This window comes from Siphateles boraxobius, unplaced genomic scaffold (genome assembly GCF_051911475.1).
Source record: "Siphateles boraxobius isolate OS27281-9 unplaced genomic scaffold, OSU_SipBor_1 56, whole genome shotgun sequence".
Classification (NCBI taxonomy): domain Eukaryota; kingdom Metazoa; phylum Chordata; class Actinopteri; order Cypriniformes; family Leuciscidae; genus Siphateles; species Siphateles boraxobius.
Window position 1 is genome coordinate 2,027,339 of NW_027509182.1, and position 23,699 is coordinate 2,051,037.

General features: G+C 39.7%; 3 protein-coding genes across 4 annotated transcripts in view; 1 reads left to right on the forward strand and 2 right to left on the reverse strand.

The window, feature by feature from the left end:
* The window catches only part of anapc2 (anaphase promoting complex subunit 2), a 32,277-nt gene extending 18,998 nt beyond the window's left edge, over window positions 1-13,279 (reverse strand). The window contains exons 1-4 of the mRNA XM_077206341.1: window positions 12,992-13,279; window positions 12,619-12,874; window positions 10,795-11,119; window positions 9,576-9,708 (exon numbers count right to left, since the gene is read on the reverse strand). Of these exons, the coding sequence (XP_077062456.1) occupies window positions 9,576-9,708; window positions 10,795-11,119; window positions 12,619-12,874; window positions 12,992-13,057 (780 nt within the window). The 5' untranslated portion in view covers window positions 13,058-13,279. The remainder of the gene's footprint in view (window positions 1-9,575; window positions 9,709-10,794; window positions 11,120-12,618; window positions 12,875-12,991) is intronic.
* ssna1 (Sjogren syndrome nuclear autoantigen 1) overlaps window positions 1-17,655 on the forward strand; it is a 37,746-nt gene extending 20,091 nt beyond the window's left edge. Inside the window, exons 2-4 of the mRNA XM_077206374.1 lie at window positions 13,763-13,822; window positions 15,724-15,923; window positions 17,333-17,655. Coding sequence (XP_077062489.1) covers window positions 13,771-13,822; window positions 15,724-15,923; window positions 17,333-17,428 — 348 coding nt within the window. The 5' untranslated portion in view covers window positions 13,763-13,770 and the 3' untranslated portion in view covers window positions 17,429-17,655. The remainder of the gene's footprint in view (window positions 1-13,762; window positions 13,823-15,723; window positions 15,924-17,332) is intronic.
* A 73-nt stretch (window positions 17,656-17,728) lies between these two features.
* The window catches only part of tprn (taperin), a 40,974-nt gene continuing 35,003 nt past the window's right edge, over window positions 17,729-23,699 (reverse strand). Inside the window, exons 3-4 of one of the 2 annotated variants that reach the window (XM_077206343.1) lie at window positions 22,770-22,885; window positions 17,729-20,821 (exon numbers count right to left, since the gene is read on the reverse strand). In XM_077206343.1, coding sequence (XP_077062458.1) covers window positions 20,759-20,821; window positions 22,770-22,885 — 179 coding nt within the window. In that variant the 3' untranslated portion in view covers window positions 17,729-20,758. Of the gene's footprint in view, window positions 20,822-20,855; window positions 22,886-23,699 lie in introns of those variants that run through there. The other variant, XM_077206342.1, reaches the window with a different exon arrangement.

Here is a 23,699-nt window from a genome sequence, read left to right on the forward strand (position 1 = left end):
TAAAAACTCCCAGCCTGTTTCATTACTCAAAACCACAATCATGGGTAAGACTGCCGACCTGACTGCTGTCCAGAAGGCCATCATTGACACCCTCAAGCAAGAGGGTAAGTCACAGAAAGAAATTTCTGAACAAATAGGCTGTTCCCAGAGTGCTGTATCAAGGCACCTCAGTGGGAAGTCTGTGGGAAGGAAAAAGTGTGGCAAAAAACGCTGCTCAACGAGAAGAGGTGACCGGACCCTGAGGAAGATTGTGGAGAAGGACCGATTCCAGACCTTGGGGGACCTGCGGAAGCAGTGGACTGAGTCTGGAGTAGAAACATCCAGAGCCACCGTGCACAGGCGTGTGCAGGAAATGGGCTACAGGTGCCGCATTCCCCAGGTCAAGCCACTTTTGAAGCAGAAACAGCGGCAGAAGCGCCTGACCTGGGCTACAGAGAAGCAGCACTGGAGTACCCACAGTCAGTGATGGTCTGGGGTGCCATGTCAGCTGCTGGTGTTGGTCCACTTTGTTTTATCAAGGGCAGGGTCAATGCAGCTAGCTATCAGGAGATTTTGGAGCACTTCATGCTTCCATCCGCTGAAAAGCTTTATGGAGATGAAGATTTCATTTTTCAGCACGACCTGGCACCTGCTCACAGTGCCAAAACCACTGGTAAATGGTTTACTGACCATGGTATTACTGTGCTCAATTGGCCTGCCAACTCTCCTGACCTGAACCCCATTGAGAATCTGTGGGATATTGTGAAAAGAAAGTTGAGAGACGCAAGACCCAACACTCTGGATGAGCTTAAGGCCGCTATCGAAGCATCCTGGGCCTCCATAACACCTCAGCAGTGCCACAGGCTGATTGCATCCATGCCACGCCGCAATTTCTTTCTGTGTCTTAACCTCTTGCTTGAGGGTGTCAATGATGGCCTTCTGGACAGCAGTCAGGTCGGCAGTCTTACCCATGATTGCGGATTTAAGTAATGAAACAGGCTGGGAGTTTATTAAAAGCCTCAGGAATCTTTTGCAGGTGTTTAGAGTTAATTAGTTGATTCAGATGATTAGGTTAATAGCTCGTTTAGAGACCCTTTTCATGATATGCTAATTTTTTGAGATAGGAATTTTGGGTTTTCATGAGCTGTATGCCAAAATCATCAGTATTAAAACAATAAAAGACCTGAAATATTTTAGTTGGTGTGCAATGAATCTAAAATATATGAAAGTTTAATTTGTATCATTACATTATGGAAAATAATGAACTTTATCTCAATATGCTAATTTTTTGAGAAGGACCTGTAGTTGTGGTCAAAGTTTATAGTACATGCACCTTGCAGAATTTGCAAAATGTTAATTAATTTAACACAACAAGAGGGATCATAAAACAATTCATGTTATATATATATATTTTTTTTTTATTATTGAGAACTGTCCTGAATTAAGATATTTTTAAGTTTACGTATAGTCCACAAGACAATAATAATTGAATTTATAAAAATGACCCCATTAAAAAGTTTATATATGCTTGATTCTTAATATGGTGTGTGGTCACCTGGATGATCCACAACTGTTTGCCCTGAACAGTTAAACTGCCCAATTTTTTTTTCTGAAAAATCCTCCAGGTGCAAATTCTTTGGTTCTCTTACGAGAGGTTCTCTCGTCTGCGTAAGTTTAGCTTACGCTACGGGAAAGATTTATCTTCTCGAGATATTGAAGCCAAAAAATTATCCTTAATTTTGTATTCATTGTCAACGCAGTGCAGCAGCTAGCAGACCTAGAGCAGGCCATCTCAGGCCACCGCCGCTGTCGAAAAGCGAACAGCCAGTTTAGGACAGCGCTGAGGAAGCCGGCCGTCTTCGCCACCTTCAGCCATCCATGCGAGCTACGCTATCCGGCGACGTATCCTTTACCTTGCTAACCTATTCTAAAAGAGCAGCGAGTGTCTTTTTAAAGATGCCTTGCGCTTCCTGCGGCTCGTGTAGAGCCCCGTTCAGCGCCGGAGACCGCCACTTGATCTGCGCTCTCTGCCTGGGCCTGGAACATGCAGATCCGGGGCCTGCGAGCTCTGTGAAGCACTCCCGCTGTCGACCCTGCGGGCTCGACTCAAAGCCTTCAACACCGCAGCAGTCACTCCGCCCTCTGTGGGACCGCGCAGGAAGAAGCGCCGTTCACTAAGACAGCCGGAACCTGTGGCCACAGCGACGCGCTCTCGCCGGAGAACCTCCCTCGAGCCTCGCTTTCGCCTTCCCCGCCCCCCCTCACCGACGCGCAGCTGCCGCTCACGAGCCTCACTGCCGTCGCATCTGAGGATGAGGCCGAGTGACACGCCACGAGAGACTGCTGCTCCATCCTGGCATCAGACAGCGAGGAATGGTCGCTTCACTCCGCCTCCTCATCGATCCAGGAATCCACCCGTACCCGCGCTGGAGCTGATGCGGAACTGATGCGCCTGCTGACGCAAGCTGTTGACCGTCTCGGGCCCGAGTGCTGCCAAGGAATCCGCGCCGAACAGGCTCGACGGCTGTTTCCTTCAAAGTCGCCGCCGTGCAGCTTCAGCCCTAGGTCGCGCTCAGACAGCCGTCACAGACAGCCGCCCCCCAGAGGGCCTCGGCAGAAGATCACGCTGAAGTCTGAGCACGTGAAGCCCTCCTAACGAAAAGAGAGAAAAGACGCTCGTGTCCCGCTGCGGCCGGACTGCCGTCAAAGTTCATTTCCCTGTCAGTCCCCTTCAAACAGGCTACTGCAGTGGTTCATTTAGCAGCCAACGAGCCGGTTTGTTCACCCTCTCGCCTGCACACAAATGCCGTTTTCACAGCGACCCAGAGAAATCTCAAAAAGAGTATAATGTCTGGTCCGGCTCATGCCGTCTGTGTTTTAAGTGTAGTGAAAGTGCCCACGCCCCAGTGTTCACCCCTACACACAAGCACTTTGAATCTTGTGTCATTCACAGAGCACACTCTCATAAAGCGCAGAAAAGCCGCTCGAATGTTGAATGTAAGAAATGTGTCCACAGGTCTGTGCCCACTATCTGCTCGCTATGTTACACGATCAAAAAAGCAGGTTATGAATGTAAGTCTCTTGCCCGCCAGAGAGCGTTCACGCTTGCTATCACAAACCTTTAAGTGTTATCACAAAACGCAGGGCATTAATAAGACGCTCCCCATCCATTATTATCGGGGCGTCAAATACACTTGTAAGCCTCGTGCCCGTGCACACCCGGTCACGCTTACAGGAAGCTTTTCCGCCTGGAGCGCTGCTCGCGCGTCAAAAAGTGACAAAAGAATGTTCCCCATCCCCTATGACTGGGACATCTCACATAAATCAGCCGGTTTCGGCTTTCAGCGAGCAGCCATTGCCCAGAACCGAGAGCGCGTGCGCCGAGCTTTCGGCTCCGGTTCAGTTTCACAAGCCCGTAAATGGCGGCGATCTGAACGCCGTTCGCCCGAGGGACTGGTTTATTTCTCTAGATCTGAAGGATGCCTATTTTCAGATTCAGATAATACCCCGTCACAGGCAATTTTTGAGATTCGCCTTCGACGGTCAGGTATATCAATACACCGTCCTGCCATTCGGCCCGTCCCTAGCACCCCGTATATTTGGGGTGGCACCCTCCTGCCATCCAACCTGAGCCCCTCCTGCCATCCAACCTGAGCCCCTCCTGCCATCCAACCTGAGCTTAAGGTCTGTGTGGAGGACGTGAGCCGAGTCTTCAAAAAACAGAAGACTAGGAAAGCCTCAGGCCCAGACGGCATCTCATCTGCTTGTTTAAAAGCCTGCGCTGACCAACTGGCCCCGGTCTTCACGCAGATCTTCAACAGATCATTGGAGCAGTGTGAAGTTCCCTGCTGCTTCAAACGCTCCACTATCATTCCTGTCCCCAAAAAATCCAAAATCACTGGACTTAATGACTACAGACCTGTCGCTCTCACGTCTGTGGTCATGAAGTCATTTGAAAGACTGGTGCTGGCCCACCTGAAGGACATCACTGGACCCCTGCTGGATCCCTTTCAGTTTGCTTACAGAGCAAACAGGTCTGTGGATGATGCAGTCAACATGGGACTGCATTATATCCTGCAACATCTCGACAGACCAGGGACTTATGCAAGGATCCTCTTTGTGGACTTCAGTTCGGCCTTCAATACCATCATGCCTGGTCTTCTCACAGCCAAACTGACCCAGCTCTCCATACCATCCTCGATCTGTCAGTGGATCACCAGCTTCCTGACGGACCGACAGCAGCGAGTGAGACTGGGGAAACACACATCCAAGACACTCACAATCAGCACTGGTGCTCCCCAAGGGTGCGTTCTCTCCCCACTGCTCTTCTCCCTGTACACTAATGACTGCACTTCTAAAGACCCCACTGTCAAGCTCCTGAAATTTGCAGACGACACCACTGTCATCGGTCTCATCCGAAACGGTGACGAGTCTGCTTACAGACTGGAGGTTGAACAGCTGGCTGCCTGGTGCAGTTATAACAACCTTGAGCTGAACACGCTCAAAACAGTGGAGATGATCGTGGACTTCAGGAGGAACAGCTCAGCACTCCCCCCACTCACCATCATGAACAGCACTGTGGAAGCAGTGGAGTCATTCAGGTTCCTGGGCACTATCATCTCTCAGGACCTGAAGTGGGACAATCACATTGACTCCACTGTGAAAAAGGCCCAGCAGAGACTGTACTTCCTTCGCCAGCTGAGGAAGTTCAACCTGCCACAGGATCTGCTGATTCAGTTCTACTCAGCCGTCATTGAGTCTGTCTTGTGCGCTTCCATCACTGTCTGGTTTGGTTCAGCTACCAAATCAGACATCAGGAGACTACAACGGACAGTCCGGACTGCGGAGAGGATTATTGGTGCCCCCCTGCCAAACCTCCAGGACCTGTACTCTTCCAGAGTGAGGAAGAGAGCAGGTAAAATCATCACAGACACCACTCACCCTGGACACCACTTGTTTGAACTGTTACCGTCAAGACGGAGACTCAGATCACTGGCCACAAGAACATCTCGGCACAGGAACAGTTTCTTCCCACAGGCCATTTCCCTCCTGAACAGTTAACACTCCTCCCAAGGCATATGCCTGTAAGTGCAATACTCCCACTGTTTAGTGCAATATCCCACAACTCAGGTGATACTTATATGTAGATTTATTTATTTATAATATTCAAAACACTGTAAATAGGTTCATAATCTGTAAATCTGAAAATGTCTATTCTGACTAAACCCAACTGTGATAGTTTTATTCTCATATATTTATTTTTTTATTTTTTATTCTTATAATTTGTAGTATTATGTTTCATGTTGTATTTGTATATGTCCACTGGAAGCCTCAGTACCAAAACAAATTCCTTGTGTGTGCAAGCACACTTGGCAATAAAGCTCTTTCTGATTCTGATTCTGATATTTACGAAGTGCATGGACGCGGCGCTCGCCCCCCTGAGAAGTCAGGGGCTGCGAATAATGAACTATCTGGACGATTGGCTGATATTGGCACAGTCAGAGACAGAACTGCTATCTCACAGAACAGTGCTTCTCAGTCACCTGGAAAGCTTGGGTCTCATGGTCAACTGGACCAAGAGCTCATTACTGCCCAGCCAGTCAATTTCCTTTTTAGGAATAGAACTGGACTCGGTGACCATGACGGCTCATTTATCGACACAGTGCGCGCGCCGTGTTTGCCACCTAGCCACATCTTTCCAGAAGGGCAGCTTTCTCCCTTTGAAAACATTTCAAAGGATGTTGGGCTGTATGGCATCAGCAGCAGCGGTGCTTCAGCTGGGCCTACTGCGCATGCGCCCGCTCCAACGCTGGTTGAATGCTTACGCGTCCCGCCGAGCCTGGGTTTCTGGCAGCCAGAAAATCAGAGTGACTCAGACCTGCATAGCGGCTCTGCAGCCCTGGTTAGTAGCCGACTGGTACCAGCAGGGAGTGATGATAGGAACCATCTCTTATCGGAAAGTCATTTCGACAGACGCGTCCAACTCGGGTTGGGGCGCGCTGTTCGAGGGCAGACCGGTCTTCCGCTAGTGGTCAGACCAAGAGAAGTGTTTTCACATAAACTGTCTGGAAATGATAGCGGTCGAGAACGTACTGAAGCGCTTCCTCCCGTTCATACAGGACCAACATGTTCTTGTCCGCTCGGACAACATGTCTGTGGTATCCTATGTAAACCGTCATGGCGGTGTCAGATCCAGAAATCTCTGCAATCTGACGGAACGCCTCTTTATTTGGTCTCAGATGCACCTGTGTTCGCTGAGGGCGGCGCATGTGCCTGGCCATTTGAACGACGGCCCAGACAAACTGTCCAGGGACAATGTTCCCCCGGGGGAATGGTCCCTGCACCCCCAAACGGTCCAGAAGCTGTGGCGCCTATTCGGCAGAGCGGAAGTCGACCTATTTGCATCAAAAGACAATGCTCAATGCCCGACGTTCTTCTCGAAGGACGAGGACGCGCTGGCCCAGGTTTGGCCCAGCCTCCCGCTATATGCTTTCCCTCCGGTCTCTCTGTTACCACAGGTGATCAAGAGAATCAGGGAAACGCGCCACTCGGTGCTCCTTATAGCCCCACGTTGGGAGAATCAGATTTGCTTCCCAGAACTAGCACGGCTGTCACTTACAGCTCCGTGGCCGATTCCGGTGAGGGAAGATCTCCTCTCTCAGGCTCGCGGCGCGATCTAGCATCCCCTTCCAGAGCGCTGGTCTCTGCACGCATGGTTGATGAACGGGTACTCGTTGCCCTGCCAGAAGGAGTGATGAACACGATCACGCAGTCTAGAGCTCCATCCACGAGAAGGCTCTACACGTCTAAATGGTCGGTGTTCTCCGGATGGTGCACCGACAGAGGTCTGGACCCACGGACATGCGGGGTGGCGCATCTGCTCACCTAACTGCAAGAGCTGTTGGATAAGGGGAGGTCCCCATCCACGCTCAAAGTATACGTGGCGGCCGTGGCAGCGTTCGCAGAATCGACGCACGGCCAGTCACTGGGAAGACATGAGTTGGTCATCCGCTTCCTTAGAAGAGCTAGAAGGATGAACCCGCCGCGCCCCCCGTCGGTTCCTATGTGGGATCTTTCATTGGTCCTCGAGGCCCAGAAAGCCTTTCCATTTGAACCACTAGACTCCGTGGGGTTGAAATATCTGTCACTGAAAACCGTCTTTCTGAGTGCACTGTCGTCAGTAAAACGTGTGGGGGACCTGCATGCGCTGTCTGTCAGCGCGTAGTGTCTTGAGTACGGGCCGAATGACTCTAAAGTCATCCTCAGACCTAGACATGGCTATGTTCCTAAAGTGATGGGCACTCCATTCAGAGCGCAAGTTATTTCGCTGTCAGCTCTGCCAGCATCTGACAGCGAAAGTGATGTGAATCTCCTCTGCCCTGTCAGGGCGCTGAGATTTTACATTACGCGCTCCGCCTCCTTCAGGCGTTCAGAACAGCTTTTTGTTTTGTTTGGTGGGCGCACCAAGGGTCTCGCCTCCTCGAAACAGAGCCTGTCCAGATGGATAGTGGACGCTATAGCAGCTGCTTACGCGTCAAAAGGTCTGCAATCCCCTCTGGGCATCAGGGCTCATTCCATTGGCGCGCACGGCATTGACAAAGTGTTGATTATATAAATCACTTGCGCTCTGAATGGAGTGCCCATCACTTTAGGAACATAGCCATGTCTAGGTCTGAGGATGACTTTAGAGTCATTCGGCCCGAACTCAAGACACTACGCGCTGACAGACAGCGCATGCAGGTCCCCCACTCGTTTTACTAACGACAGTGCACTCAGAACCTCTCGTAAGAGAATGATACTCGGTTACTAAACGTAACCTCGGTTCTCTCTAGAGAGGGAACGAGTATTGCGTAACCGGCCGTGCTCGCGCCACGAGCGACTTCGCTTCAGTCGACGAAAAACCAGGGAAGTCAGCCTACAGGCCCTACTTTTATACGCTAAGCCACGCCCATTCCGGCGGGCTGTGGCGCTATGAAGGCAGGGGCGCCCTTCATTGGGTGTGACGTCACGCCGAGCTCACTGGTAGGCTCCAGCAGTTGCCCGCAGGGCAGCCAATGAGCACGCGAGATGGCCTGCTCTAGGTCTGCTAGCTGCTGCACTGCGTTGACAATGAATACAAAATGAAGGATAATTTTTTGGCTTCAATATCTCGAGAAGATGAATCCTTCCAGTAGCGTAAGCTAAACTTACGCAATACTCGTTCCCTCTCTAGAGAGAGAACCGAGGTTACGTGTAGTAACCGAGTATCGTTTTCCAGCATCTTTTACCCTGCATATTTGAACCCTTTCCAGCAGTGACTGTATGATTTTGAGATCCATCTTTTCCCGCTCAGGAAAATTGAGGGACTCAAACACAACTATTAAAAAAACATTTACCAGTACTGATGCTCAAGAAGGCAAAACGATGCATTAAGAGCCAGGGGGTGAAAACTTTTAAATTTGAAGATCAGGATCAATTTTACCTATTTTGTCTTCTGGGAACCATCCAAGTATCTTCTGTAGCTTCTGAAGGGTAGTACTAAATGAAAAAAAATCTTTAAACAAAATAAATTTTTCATCCTGTTCAAAAGTTTTCAACTCCTGGTTATTAATGCCATCAGAAAACAAAAAACAGTCAAGGATCATCTAGGTCAAGACACACAGTATTAAGAATCAAGCATATGCAAACTTTTGAAAGGGGGTCAGACATTTTAAGACTATTATTTTGTCTTCTGGACTACATGTAAATATTTTTTATGTAAATATCTTATTCAGGACGGTACTAAATAAACAATAAATAAAAAATAGGATCCTTATTATGTTAAAATATTTCTGGTATATGTAAACTTTTAACAACAACTGTACTTTTAAATAAAGTGCGACTATGATTTTTATGATGTATTGTTTTTTTAACCAATTGACCATTTTGAATAGAAAATGTCTCCAATTTGTGTGATGGAATAATGAAGCTGAACATTATGTACTAATACTGCGTAATAGGTAACAACACTAGTCAACATTTGAAGTAGATCAAAAAAGTTCATCAAAGTTATCCTAAGACAAGAACGGGTCTGAAAAATTTTGATCCACTTCAAATGTTGACTAGTGTAGTTACCTATTACCTATTAAAACTTTATTTAAAAGTACAGTTGTTGTTAAAATTAGTGGTATTTGTTCAATTTGTTGTATTTGCATGACTAAAACTGTTCATACTTAAGGTCATGTAGCTGTTGAACATTCCCAAACCCTCAATATTAAACTTTAGTTTATAATCTGCATTGTGGCTGAAGAGATCGACTTTGTGGCAGTGAGTTTTGCACAGGAGAGAACCACCAACATTTTCTCTAGAAAATTTCTCATTTTTGTTTTCATAACTTTAAAAGTTCAATAGTTTGATTAATGATTTAAATTAGCACACATAAGGAATTGGACACGCTGAAGTCATGTTGGCCAAGGTGTTGTTAACTATTGCACCTCATTTTAAAACTACATGCATCAAGTGACACATTTTGGATTTTGGAATGTCGATACAAGTTTGAGTACCAACATGGTTAACGTTTCTGTAGATCATATAAAATAAAATGTTTACTGCTGTGTAACTGAATGAAAGTTCTGTACATCATTGAAGTCTGTGAGAAAAGAGCTCTCGTATTCTCCCCTGCAGCGCTGCTCCATCCTCTGCTCTATCAGCTGGTGCAGGATGCTGGTCACGGCCTCAGAGCTCACGCGTTCTAAGAGCTGTAGTCTGGAGCTGAAATCACCAAACACATTTATTAAGGCGTTATATATCCAAGTACTCTACCTCTGCAACAAACGTCACATTGGTATTATTTGGAATTGAGGACAACCATACTACTTTTGAAGTACATATCACAGAATATGCATATTTTCTGTATGTGTGGAATAATGTAACAATGCAATGAGATCAACAAACATGACCTTCCATGACTAGTGTGATGAATAAGCCAGAAGTAATATCACCTATGACGTTCAACATCTCCTCCTTAACTGATTTGATCAGTCTGCCATAAGCTATTGCCATAAGTTGCCATGTTTAAAAAAAAAAAAAAAAGATTAAAAGTAATATGTATCGTCTACGTTAATACTGTAATTGTTGTTTTAACAATGTGTGAACTGATATTACTGAGTGTCACTCATTTTACAAAAAACAAATAAGAGCATGACTTGAGTGCACGCTTTAACCATGTGATGTAACCTATACAAATACCCCTGTATGAATTGCTATATTTATATCATATATGATATAATTACATAATATCACAAGCAAGAGCGCTGTTTTTCCTGAATATGAGCATGATAGCAAATGTGATATTGATTTATACAACAATTCAATAAATAAGTAAATATTTAAAGTTATATTTTAGACAGAATATTGTTTATAACATAGGTTTTTGCTCAATTTCAGCAACAACATTTTTTCAAACCAAGCCACAACAGAACCGCTGTGTGACTGCAAGCAGCACACAACAGTGTCTCATTACTGAATGATTCTGCATTTTTTTTTAAAGTTAGTTGAGTCAAAGATTTAATTACCTATTCTTAAAGACAGTCACTTGCTTTATTTCTGAATAAATCAGCCATTAAAACAAATTGGTTGAATGAAATACCAAAAAAATATTGAGATATAATTTTCGTCAATATCGCACACAAAATAATCATATTTATTTCCAGATCATTCCTTTAAACATGATGCCACATAGTAATGTGCCAAATGCAATATGTGAATACTGCATAATGTTATATAGTGTTTAAAAAAAATACTAGGATGTAGTAAGCATCTGTAGTTGAATCAGAAAGGTACTTCTCTTCAACTCACAGTATGTGGCTGAGCTCTTGAAGCTGCTCTAGAGCTTCCTGACACCAACACAGGTGAAGGAGGGCAGAACAGCCTGGACACAAACCGCCTACATCATGTTCCGCTGAGCCCTCCTCAGCTGCCACAGCTTCCCCTGCCTGACTCATGTGCACAGAGAATGTGCGGCTATAAAACTCCAACACACGCTCCTGCAGCACAGGTGGAGGAGAGAACAGGAGAATGGCACGAACGACAGAGAAAGCTCTCTCAGTCAGACCACAGGCCCCTGGACCACACAGACCCCCACAGCTCTCATCCTGCCACGAGCCCAGTCTCTCAAGACCACCTTGAAAGAAAAAAAAAAGGAGTACGATTAAAACAGTAGACTCAGGAAACACTGGACAAGTTAAAACTATTCAGATTTAACATTATGGCATTATATCAATGGAAATGAATAACATTAATATTGTGAAATATTGTTTGGATAAATTCAAAATAAAATGAATGTTTGGAAATGTAAACTGATATTTCCTACTGACATACTACAAGAAAAATATATAAATAATTGGTTTAAAACCTTTTTTGGCAGGGGGGTGAAAATACTAATGTGCCTAAGACTTTTGCACAGTACTGTAATTTAAAAAGCAATTTATTCCTGTGTTGCCAAAACTGAATTTTCAGCATCATTACTCCAGTCTTCAGTGTAACATGATCCTTCATCTTCAGAAATCGTTCTATCATAGAAAACTTTTGTAACATTATAAATGTATTTACTGTCACTTTTGATCAATTTAATGCATCCTTGCTGAACACAAGATTACATTTCTTAAATTTTTTCCACTTCTGACACCGTAATATTAAGTAATGTGGTAACACTTTACAATACGGGTGCACTAATAAGCATTAATTCATGCTTAACTAATGCACAGATAATACTGAATTAATGTGTAACTAATGATTGTCTAAGCTATTCATTAATGATTACAACATTAGGAACTAATTAAGAGTCTGTATGGTTAATTCATTAGTTCATACATGAATTGTTATTAATTAAATATGTAATTGTGAATAAATTCCCTAATAACTCATTTTTTTAACTAATAGTTTTAATTAATATGTTAATTACCAGAATGAGCCAAAGCCTTGTATATCAACTTCCAGATAATAAAGGTACACATTAATACATGATTAATTACTTTATTGTTAGTGCAAATTCATGTGTAAATTACTACAATTACTAAATGACTAGTTAATAATGATGTGCCTCAACAAGTAAAGTCATAACATAATGATACCTTTGCAAATCATTAGCTAATGATTAATTAAAGCAGACAACTGGTAGTTGAAGTGCATAGCTTTGACTAAATGTGGTAATTAACACATTAATTTACACTATTAGTTAATAAAATATGTTATTAATGAATTAATACAAAATGGCACATTGAATTAATATCAATTCATGTGTTACTTAATCTATTAATCATATAGACTCTTTATTAGTTGATGATGCAGTAAGAATTAATTAATGGTTTAGTTCTTCATGAATCATACATTAACTCATAATTATCTGTGCATTAGTTAATCATGAATTAATGCATATTAGTGCACCCGTATTGTAAAGTGTTACCGGTATTGTAAATATAATAAAGTATTATTGATTTTGGGTTGTAATATTCTTGACAGATTTCATGAGTTGCAACCAGCAACAAAGAAGTACAATACTGTTATATAGTTTGATTTTTCCTAATAGAAACAATTGTCAATGGGTCAGCAACAATATGCAAACCCAATACCCATCTAACCCCAAAAACACATAGGCTTCACTAAAATATAGCTGTGACATACCAAGGAAAGGTTCCAGCTGTTGAAGAAGGTTTCTGAATGCTTTAAGTAAAGCATTTGCCCTGTCCCTCTCCTGAGACTCTCCCTCTGGCTGCTTGAGCCCCGTCCAGAACTCAGGAGCAACAGATGTAGTCAAACGAACCTGCAGAGTCTCCAGCAGCCAACCCTCCACATACTGACCCAGACCATGCCCACCCAGCAGGGCCAAGGCATCACAGAGAACCTCATCTGTCAACGCATTGGTTGGCAGAGGAGACACCTAGAGACATGGTTAGGTTACAGGTTTTGGCACGCAAATGTACTTCAACAAAACCATGCTATAAAATGGTCATGTCCAAAATTGTATTTGATACACTGCAGTATATTTACCACTCACCAGTGCAGATGTCACTGTGTCCCAGGCTGCTGACAGTCCCTGTGGCATTGTCCGCATCTCGTTCATTCCAACTCAGAATGTAAACAATAGTCATAAATCCTTGGTTAAAGGTATATTGTCCGGTGCCGTTACCATACGTACATAATCATTTTACTACGAGACTCTAATTTAGTGCTAAAATTATATGATCAAAGCAGCCATTCGAAAGATTGTCAACAGTTATTACACGGAGAAATTGTAGCGGTCTTCTTTAAACTCATGTCGCGCGTCGATGACGACATTGTCGATGCCGGAAGTTGTCTAATAATAATCAGAGCCCGTCTAACGGATTCTCTGTAATAATAAGATACTTTGAAATTGAATAAATGTGGGAGGTGCCCAGTGTATTTGCATTTCCCTCGTAATTTTAATGTTCTGACAGTAGTTTTATTTTTTTAAATAATGATTTTATTTTAAATATAACTATTTTAAATTCTAAAATAAAAGTCCACGCAAACTGTCGTGGTGACGCTTCTAGAGCGTCCCCATGGAAACAGGAGGGAGACTTAACTTGGCCGCTTCTGGAATGTTTTCTTTAAAGTTACTCCCCTCGCAGGTTTGCAGCATTTAACGTGCGGTAAATTGTGTGGCTTGCGAATTCCAGAAACAGTTTACATCAGAAGGTACAACTAACTAACTGACTTCACTGCATGAAACGCTTTTAGTGTTAAAACGAGTCAGGCAAGCCTTTTCTTGTAGTGTGCGAGCTAACTAACCTGCTAACGTTAACGTTAATCAGAATGACCCAGCAAGGAGCTGCGCTGCAAACCTACAACAATGAGCTTGTCAAATGTAAGTAACCATCGACCCAGATGTACTATTTTGCTGTCAGGGGAACATACATTTTCTTTTTTCATATAGTTTTCTTTTTTACTTGTAAGTTATATAACTTACGTGTGATGGGTAGAAGGAACTTGAATGCAGCTAACGTTAGTCTCCGTTGACATTTGCAGTCATTATACTACAGTAATTTAGGAGTAATTAGAAGACTAGTGTGACACCTATAGTTTATTCTTTGTTCTTTCCCTGATAGAATGAAGACAGTTCTCCAATTGACACAGGCGTCTAGCAGAGTAACGTTAACCACGGTGTATTTCATTGCATGAACTAAGAACATGATTCACCAATATTTGACAAGCAGAAAGTGCCACAGAATTTTTTTTAACTTTATTATGAACCGTTCACCTGTTGTAGTTTAGTGATTGAAAATGAATACAACACAATTTGCTAAATTTTCCTTCTGGAGGAATAAGGGTTCTTATACTTGTATGAGGTAGGCCTAGTTCGTGTCCAGATACTATTTTAGGGCAACTGTACCCACCCACAACACAATCATTTAATTACATTTTGCTAAAGTTTAGTATTTGTTGTATTGCATAACATAATATTGTTATGTTTTGTTAGTTTGTTTTTTTACATTTTAATGGGTTTCTTTTGTTTAGCCTATTAACTTTTCGTTTCAGATTTGTGTTGTGGGTTTAAACTTTTTGAACAGTACTGTGCAAAAGTCTTTGACACATTAGTATTTTCACCCCAAAAAATGGTTTTAAGCCAGTTATTATATATAAATATTTTGCTGTAGTGTGTCAGTTTACCTTTCCAAACATTCATTTAGCTATTAATTGTAATAATCCAGTCAGATTTTTGTACGGTCTGATCCACACAGAGATCTGATCTCGCCATCATCGAGTCTGTCTGTGATTACATGAAGAAACAGAAAAAACTGAGACAGACTAAATTCAGAAGAACTGCAGCAACATCTCCAAGACGCTTGAAGAAACAGATGTAAAAAGCTACCTGAAAAACTATGTGCAAGTGTACCCGGACAAAAGCTGTTTTAAATGCTAAGAGTGGTCACACCAAAAATACTGATTTTATTTAGTTAATAGAAGTTAATAGATAAATAAAATCCATTTATGACATTATTTTTGAAAGCATCCTCACTTTACAACATTTTTACACAAGTGCCTAAAACTTTGCATAGTACTGTAGTTTGCAGGAAGGTTTCTTCAAGCATCTTGGAGACGTTGCTGCAGTTCTTCTGGATTTAGTCTGTCTCAGTTTTTTCGGTTTCTTCATGCAATCTCACTGGATTATTACAATTAATGGCAAAATAAATGTTTAGAAATGTAAACTGATATTTTCTATTGACACTATTGCAAAATATATAAATAACTGGCTTAAAACCATTTTTGGAGGGTGAAAATACTAATGTGCCTAAGACTTTGCACAGTACTGTTTTATGTATGTGTATATATATATATATATATATATATATATATATGTATATGTATGTGTTTAGTTTAATTTATTGATTTATAAAGCACATTTAAAAACAACAGATATTGAAACTTAAGTGATGTACAAGAAATATAAAACACAATTAAAACATGAATAATTTAAACATATGTATATATTTATGTGTGTATGTGTATATATATATATATATATATATATATATATATATATCACGTCACTGAACTGCTTGAATTAGTGTTTGATAAAATCCTGTTCTTAATTGCACAAATCAGCAGGAAGAACTCCTGAGCAAGCCCTCATCAGCAACGTAAACACACTCCCTCTCAGTTATCACAACATGCAACACAAATAAAACACTGATTAAAGATATTTTAGATGTGCCTAGAGCTGCCTCTTTTTAAAGAACTGGCCCTTTTCATCCTCCTCTTTCTCAGGTATAGAGGAGCTGTGCTCTAAAAGAGAAGATCTAAACCGGCTGATCCAACAGGAGGAAGCAGAGAAAACTCGTCTTCAGCATGACATCCGTGTGCTGACAGAGAAGCTGAGTCGCGTGAACGAGAGCCTGGCACGCCGTCTCAATGCCCGCGCTGACTTTGACCGCACCATCGCAGAGACGGAGGCTGCCTACATGAAGGTAAGGACATAATCAACCTGTTTAATATATCATGTTGTTTTCATGAAGAGTGACCAGAAAAAGAAAAAAGAACTAGCTTTATTAGTGTTTGCACAGGTGAGACCTTCACTGTGTCCCTTTTTTTTCTTCTTTTTTTTTGTCGACCAATGTTTTTGCCAAGCCCAGTGCCAATATCTTAAATGAAACTTAAACAACATTTATAAAAATAATGAAGTGAATTACTTGATGACAAGACTAATTTTGTTAGTTGGCCTAGCAAAATTATTAGCTGATATTTCAAAAGGGTCAGATGTTAGCTGATAAATATTGTATTGTGTTTTCATCATGAATCTTTTGTTTATTAGTCAACCACTGAAAGTGTTTTTTCCTCCAATTTGCAGTGCTAATGTTAATATCTGATATCTAGCAGGATGGCCGATAAAAATTGTCTTGTACTTTATTATATATATATATATATATATATATATATATATATATATATATATATATATATATTATTGTTTTTAGCATATATATGGCAAATGGAATGGAACAAATACATATATAACAAACTAGGAGGTGAATCCAGTACTAAGGCAAGGAGCTACTTATTATTATTTTGTAAATAGATATGACCAGGTTATATATATACGAGATGTTGAATTGGACATTCAAGACTCACTTATTCATACTTCTTGAAAGGGGAAGAGAAACCGGTTTGTGATTTGTGTAAGAATTTCTTTAGTGTAAAACATATTTTAATAGAATGCCCATTTTAAAAATAAAAAAAATTAGAATACGTTTCTTTATTCAGAAAATATATGAATGGACATTTTTAAAAGGTTTCTCCTGGAATAATTTTTTAATTTCTATCATATATTAAATTGTAAGATTTGATGTAAAGACAAAGTTGTTAGATTATTGTAAACAATGTATTGAAGTGATATTGTTGTAATCATAACTGTTTTAAAATTGAAATACTGTTGATTGAATATAGCCATTGCTGCTATGGTGTTTTATCATAAATAAATATATATGGTTTAAAAGTTTGGGTCAGTAAGATAAAAAGGGGAAAAAAAGGAATTAATACTGTACATTTATGCATTTAATTAATGAAAAGTGACAGAAAACATTTGATTTGTTATCAAATCTATTTCAAACTTTATATTCATCAGAGAATAAAAAAAATACAATAAGCAATATGCAAGAATGTGAAATTTTAACACTGATCATGCTGAAATGTTTTTTTAGCTGTACACATTTTTAAATAATGATGCTAGTGTGTGGACAGCCACCACATTTCAAATTAATTAATCTGAATGATACAACTGAGCCAACCAAAAAAGTAGGGCAACATGCAGAGGTTAGTTAGTTACACAAAGAAAATGTGTTTTTATGGTTTGAACAAATCCCTTGTCTGTCTTTCTCAGATTCTTGAAAGCTCTCAGACACTGTTGAGCGTTTTGAAGAAGGAAACTGGGAATCTGACCAAAGCCACTGAACCAAGAAGCAGCAAAGATCATTGATAAATACTGAATTTTTCATTTGTCTATATTCCATTCATCTCCACTCTCTTCTTTCATCTTTACCAGCAACATTTACCACGCAACATCAGAGTGTAACTTCTCATTCTTATCAGGAAGCTGTGTATGTAAAGTGTATAGATTTGTAATAATGTTTTGATATATTATTAGTGTTTAATTTAATGCCTTTATTTAAATTTAATGTTTTAATAAATCAAATTAACAAGTTATCTGTTTGATGTTATTTAAAGGGCTATAAAGGGAATTTCTGTTTGTAAATAAATAACATCTCAAGACAAAGTGTGAAAACTCCACAACCTTCATCTGTTTATTGAATATTTCCTTGTGTTTGACATTTTTTCCCTCTGAGTTCATCAAAACCAAATTGTACATTTAATATTCTCTTGATGCAGAAAACAGAAAGAATGAGAAAAGGTTTTGACTAGTACATTTGACAAAAAGTACATTAACCACCAGAGCAATGAGCAGCTTGATTGGAGTTACAGTAACTAATGAAACAGTTGCATTACATTTTGTAAGACACAAAAGGAATATTTCCCAACCCTCTAACTATCTAATATGCATTCCTCAAGAATATTTTGTTTGCTATAGCATCTGGAGGATCTACTGACTGGGATGGTAAGCAAGTGCTAAAGTGACTTACTGCAGAACTAGAATGTAAGATTTGGTTGAATTCTAACACTTGGTGAAATTTCAATTTCAAGTTTATTTACTTTATTTCAAGTTTTTTCTTAAATAAAAATTGTCTTTAATTATAATGTATGAAAAATCATGGGTTCAAATTTTTGTTCAGACAGGCAGCAAAAATCAGATTTATTTTTTTCTAATACACTACCATTCAAAAGTCTGAGGTCAATAATATTTTTTTTAAAGCCTCATGCTCACCAAGGCTGCATTTATTAAATTAAAAATACAGGGGAAAAAACTGATATTATATATATATTATTGCAACTTAAAATAATTGTTTTCTGTTTTAACATATTTTAAAGTGTAATTTATTCCTGTGATGGCAAAGCTAAATTTTCAGCAGCAATTATTACAGTCCCCACTGTCAAGTGATCTTTCAGAAATCATTCTAATATGCTGATTTGATGCTCAAGTAACATTTCTACTTTTCAATGTTAAAACAGTTGTGCTGTTTAATATTTTTGTGGAAACCGTGATACTTTTTTTCAGGATTTTTTGATGAATAGAAAGTTCAAAAGAGCTGCATTTATTTGAAATTATTATTTTTTAAACAATGTAAAAGTCTTTACTGTCACTTTCTGATCAATTTAATGCATTTTTGCCTGAATAAAAGTTTTAAATTCTTTCAAAAATCGTATTGTCCGCAGAACGTTTGAAGGGTAGTATGTTTAGTTTGTAGTCAATGTTATGTTCCCAGTGAGCACAGATTACAATTTTTATTAAATAAATTATAATATGAAAGTGATTTTGGATTCCTTAAAGGCATTATTCCAACCAACTCTCAAAACTTAACTGCATCAGGTGCAAAATAAAGCAAAAACAAAGACAGTGCAAATGAATGAATACAAAAGCATAGGACTAAGATGCATGTATGCTGTCTTGTCAACACTCATGTTATTTTGTACATGATGTCAAATTATCAAAATAATTATCCTGAAACACCTCAGTGCTATTGTTTGCCCCTTTGACTAAAAATATGAAAAAGTGGTAAAAGAGTCAAATAAATTATGAAAACTTTATCCTGGAGTGTACAAACTATACATCAATACTGGTTGGAAAGGCTGAGGAGACAAGTGAGCTGATACACCGAAGCCATTTAACAGACATGACACACTCAAGTCAGTTGGCATTGTGTGTCTTCATGTAGTCTTCATGTTTTGGTCACAAATGCTTACAGTGTGTCCAATCAAAAATCCACAAAATAATGTTTCCTAACTTCATGACTAAAACTGACCGCTCCCATTTGTACTGCAAGAATGTCCAGTTCAGAACACATAAGGATATAAAATTCAGCATGATTATTGATAAAACTGATGTACCAGTTAGTAACACTGTCCTTAAAATGGCATACTAAAACAATCTCAGATTATAAATCTAAAAAAACCTGCCAAGAACATTTCCAGGTCATATTTCATCCCAAAAATAGATACAATCTATTTTGCTTAAACAGTATTTTAAGGATTATTAGGAGGCAAATAATTAGGTACATCCAGTCCCACCGAAATTGTCGTTACCGTAACGTGAACATTTAATAATGCAATAACAAAAAAAATCTATTATATATAGGAGTGTTTTTTGTTTTTTTACTATAATGCAGTAAGAATACCAGATTATGAATAATGGGGAAAACAACGCACAAGTATTACGGTAATAAGAATTTCGGAGGAAAACATGCTTAAATGTCATGGAAATAACGTCAGAATGATGGTCCTAAAAACAAATCTAACCTGGGCATGTCTTCACAGGATTGATTTGAATTTATAATTGCATTTGTGATCCAAATCATGACCAAGTATTTTTAGGTATATTTGTGTAATCAATCAATTATTTTACCATTAAAAAGCAAAACAGAATGAATTTGATTAACCAGCTCACTCAATTCAGCAATTAAGAGCTGATCTTAAAAAAAAAAAAAAAGCAGATCTAGAATCACTAAGTCAACACTTACATGTTGTTAGTATTTCAGCTGTATAGTATATCGGTCTGTGCATTAGAAATGTCTACCTTGAAACAGACATACAAAAGGAAACATGAAACTAAAGTGGACGAATTCTATGGTTTGGGAGTCGATACAGACCTACACATGCACATACAAAAACATCACATAGAACAAGGATTGTGGCACCCTTTCACCAATCATACATAAACAAGTCACTTATTTCATTTTTTGTTGCTTCACCCTCTTTTTGTCCTTTTTCTGGAGTCCTGTTACACACACTCAAATTTCCTTCGCTATTTAAAGGACAAGTCTTTCATCTTTCACTCTTTTAGAAATTTGGTCACTTTCATGAGGTGAGAGTATTACATACGTAGAGCAAGTACGTGATGGAAGAGTGAAATTCAAGAGCGGAATGGCTATTTAAGCCATTTTCCACATTAACACAGTCCATCACGATCACAATCGGTGGCAACAGGAGGTCAGATGTGTGTGACACATCCGCTACGTGGATCAGCGGTGAGGAAAACCCTGCTGTTGACGCTGATGGCGTACGGCCACGGAATACGAAATGTACGTTAACGTGCTGGTTGCTACTGGTCCCCATTGTTCTGGAAGTTTTTTCTTTGCATCCAGGCTGGTGCTGGCAGGCAGTGGTTGGTCCCGTATCTTCCCGACGTCTGGAAGGTTTAGAAGTAGAGAGCTGGTTCACTGCTGAAGTCTGACAGAGAGGAGCTATCAGCAGGTGTCAGCTGGTGAACAAGAACAAAAAAGTGAATCAATAGGTTTAATTCCATGGTTGTCATTTATTATAGGTGAAAACATTTGCTCTGACAATGATTTGATTATGGTTGTTGACTAAATTAACTTTTGTTCAGAATTTGGTTCTGTACAGGTCAATTTACACTTTTTCTGTCACTCAGGGGTGTGTTTCATATTAAACATATTTCAGGATTCTTTGACGAATATTTTCAAAAGAACAGCATTTATGTGAAACAGAAATCTATAGTAACATTATAAATGTCTTTACTGTTACTTTATTGGTACTGGTAAAGTTCTAGTACTGTACTTTATTGGTTATCGGCAATAATTCTTAACATATATAATGTTTAATTCTACAGTATACATATATAGAATTATATACAGTATATACACAATTTTTCTGCAAAAAAAGGAATATATTATTTATATACATATATTGGCAATATTACTACAATTTAAAAAACCTGTTTTCCATTTTAATATATTTAAAAATGGCATTGATTCCTGTGATGCTAAAGCTGAATTTTCAGTAGTCATTATATCATTCGTCAGTGTCAAATAATCCTTCAGGAATCATTCTGTTTTTTTTATTGTTTTTTTTTAAGGGGTGGTAAAATGAAATTTTCACAAGATGTAAAATAAATCTCTGATGTCCCCAGAGTGTGTGTGTGTGAAGTTTTAGAACAAAATACCCCACAGATATTTTTATATAGCATGTTAAAGTTGTCGCTTTTTGAGGGTTTGAAAAAACGCACCGTTTTGTGCCTGGCCCTTTAAATGCAAATGAGCTGCCTCAGAGGGCGTGGTTCAAGAGCTCTTGTGTTAGCAGCTGCGATTACCTCACGTGGACACACTAAAATGACATAAACTGTTCTGCCTTTAATGTTAAAACGGAGTCAGACAAAGATGGAGAGACTCAAGAAGTGAAAACAGGGTTACATGAATGGTTAGTTGATTAATTTATGTTGCTGATGTGGAGTTAACTATCTTCAATTAGGATATTCTGTCATGTTATTCTATAAATCGCTCGTATTTAAACTGTTGTGAGATGCACACAGAGTGACTTTCTATTGCATGTGAAAAGAAGGATGCTAAAGTTTGAGCTGACTCACAAATACACTCTTATACAACAACTTTTCCTCTTCTCAACATGGACTGCGTGTCCCGGGGGCAGGGTATATGTACATTTTAGGGTTGCTGATGTCACTAAACCCGGGAGGAATGTTGTGTAGTCCCTACCAGCCGTTTGTTGTAGTCCTTTTCTTTAAAAGAAAATATCTCCCTTTGCTTTGAACTTTGAGCGTTGTAACTTTGCAGATGTTGTTTAAGCTCAAACAGCAACATTTCACACTAGCTTAAGTTAGAAAAGTGAAATCATACTTTACCACCCCTTTAAGTTTCATATTAAACATATTTGCTTATTTTCGTCGAAACCCTGATGCTTTTTTCAAGATACCTTGAATAACAGAAAGTTAAAAAATAACAGCATTTATGTGAAACAGAAATCAATTGTAACATTATAAATGTCTTTACTGTCACTTTTGATTAATGTAATGCATCATTGCTGAATAAAAGTATACTTTTTTTTTTAATTACCCCAAGCTGTTGAATGGTAGTGTGTTTCATGTTTGCAGTTGTGTTTAAATGTTTCTATAGTTATCTCTGTAACCTATTGTGAACTTGAGACACTGCTGTATTCCATGAACACAGAACAATAATTTATGAGTTGAATTAATGCAGTTGTCATTACCATAGAGGACACAGCAAATTGAGGGAGTGCTATTTTTACTTGGGCCCATGATAAACAACCCAGAACGCCCAAGCAACTAGCAAGCAATGCCAAATAGACAAATAGTACACCTCGTTTTACATGAACAGGGACCAGTCACATTTTCTACTCATTTTACACTGCATATATTCTTTTTTTGATTTGTTTACCATGACCCCCTCTGTACTCTGTGAAGTGTCTTCCTCCCGCCGAGCCGACTCATCGAGCTTGTGTTCTTGCCAGGCGTTAAACTCCACTGAGTGTTTGGGTGTGTAACTGGACAAATCTGAGGACACGAGAAGAAAGATATTAATCAATGTCAATACAGACTGAAGAATCATCACAGAAACTATACTTCATCTTAAAATATTTTAAACATATAATTGCAATTATGTAAATGTTTATATTATAACATTTTTATATACACCTTCCCTTGTACCTTTACATTCAGTGCCCTCCACAATTATTGGCACCCCTGTTTAAGATGTGGTCGAGGACTTCTAAAAATTCTCCTTTTTTTTAAACAACATAGAACACAAATGCAAAAAAGAGAAAAATCCAACCTTTTATTAAAGTACATTACTTTTGTGGTAAAAATAAAATTCACATATTTAGAAAAAAAAAAACTTGAAATGTTTCCCACAATTATTGGCACCCCTGATGTTAATACTTTGTACAACCCCCTTTTGCCAACAAGACAGCACTTAATCTCCTCCTATAACATTTCACAAGATTGGAGAACACAGAGAGAGGGATATTTGACCATTCTTCTTTGCACAATCTTTCTAGATCATCCAGTGTCCTGGGTCCTCTCTTATGCACTCTCCTGTTTAGCTCGCCCCACAGGTTTTCGATTGGGTTGAGGTCTGAGGACTGAGATGGCCATGGGAGGACCTTGAGTTTGTGACTGCTGAACCATTTTTGTGTAGATTTTGCCACATGTTTTGGATCATTATTCTGCTGAAAGACCAAATGACGACCTATCTTCAGCTTTCTGGCAGAGGCCATCAGGTTTTTATTTAAAATGTCCTGGTAGTTCAAAGCGTTCATAATGCCATGCACCCTAACAAGGTTCCCAGAGCCTTTGGAAGAGAAACAGG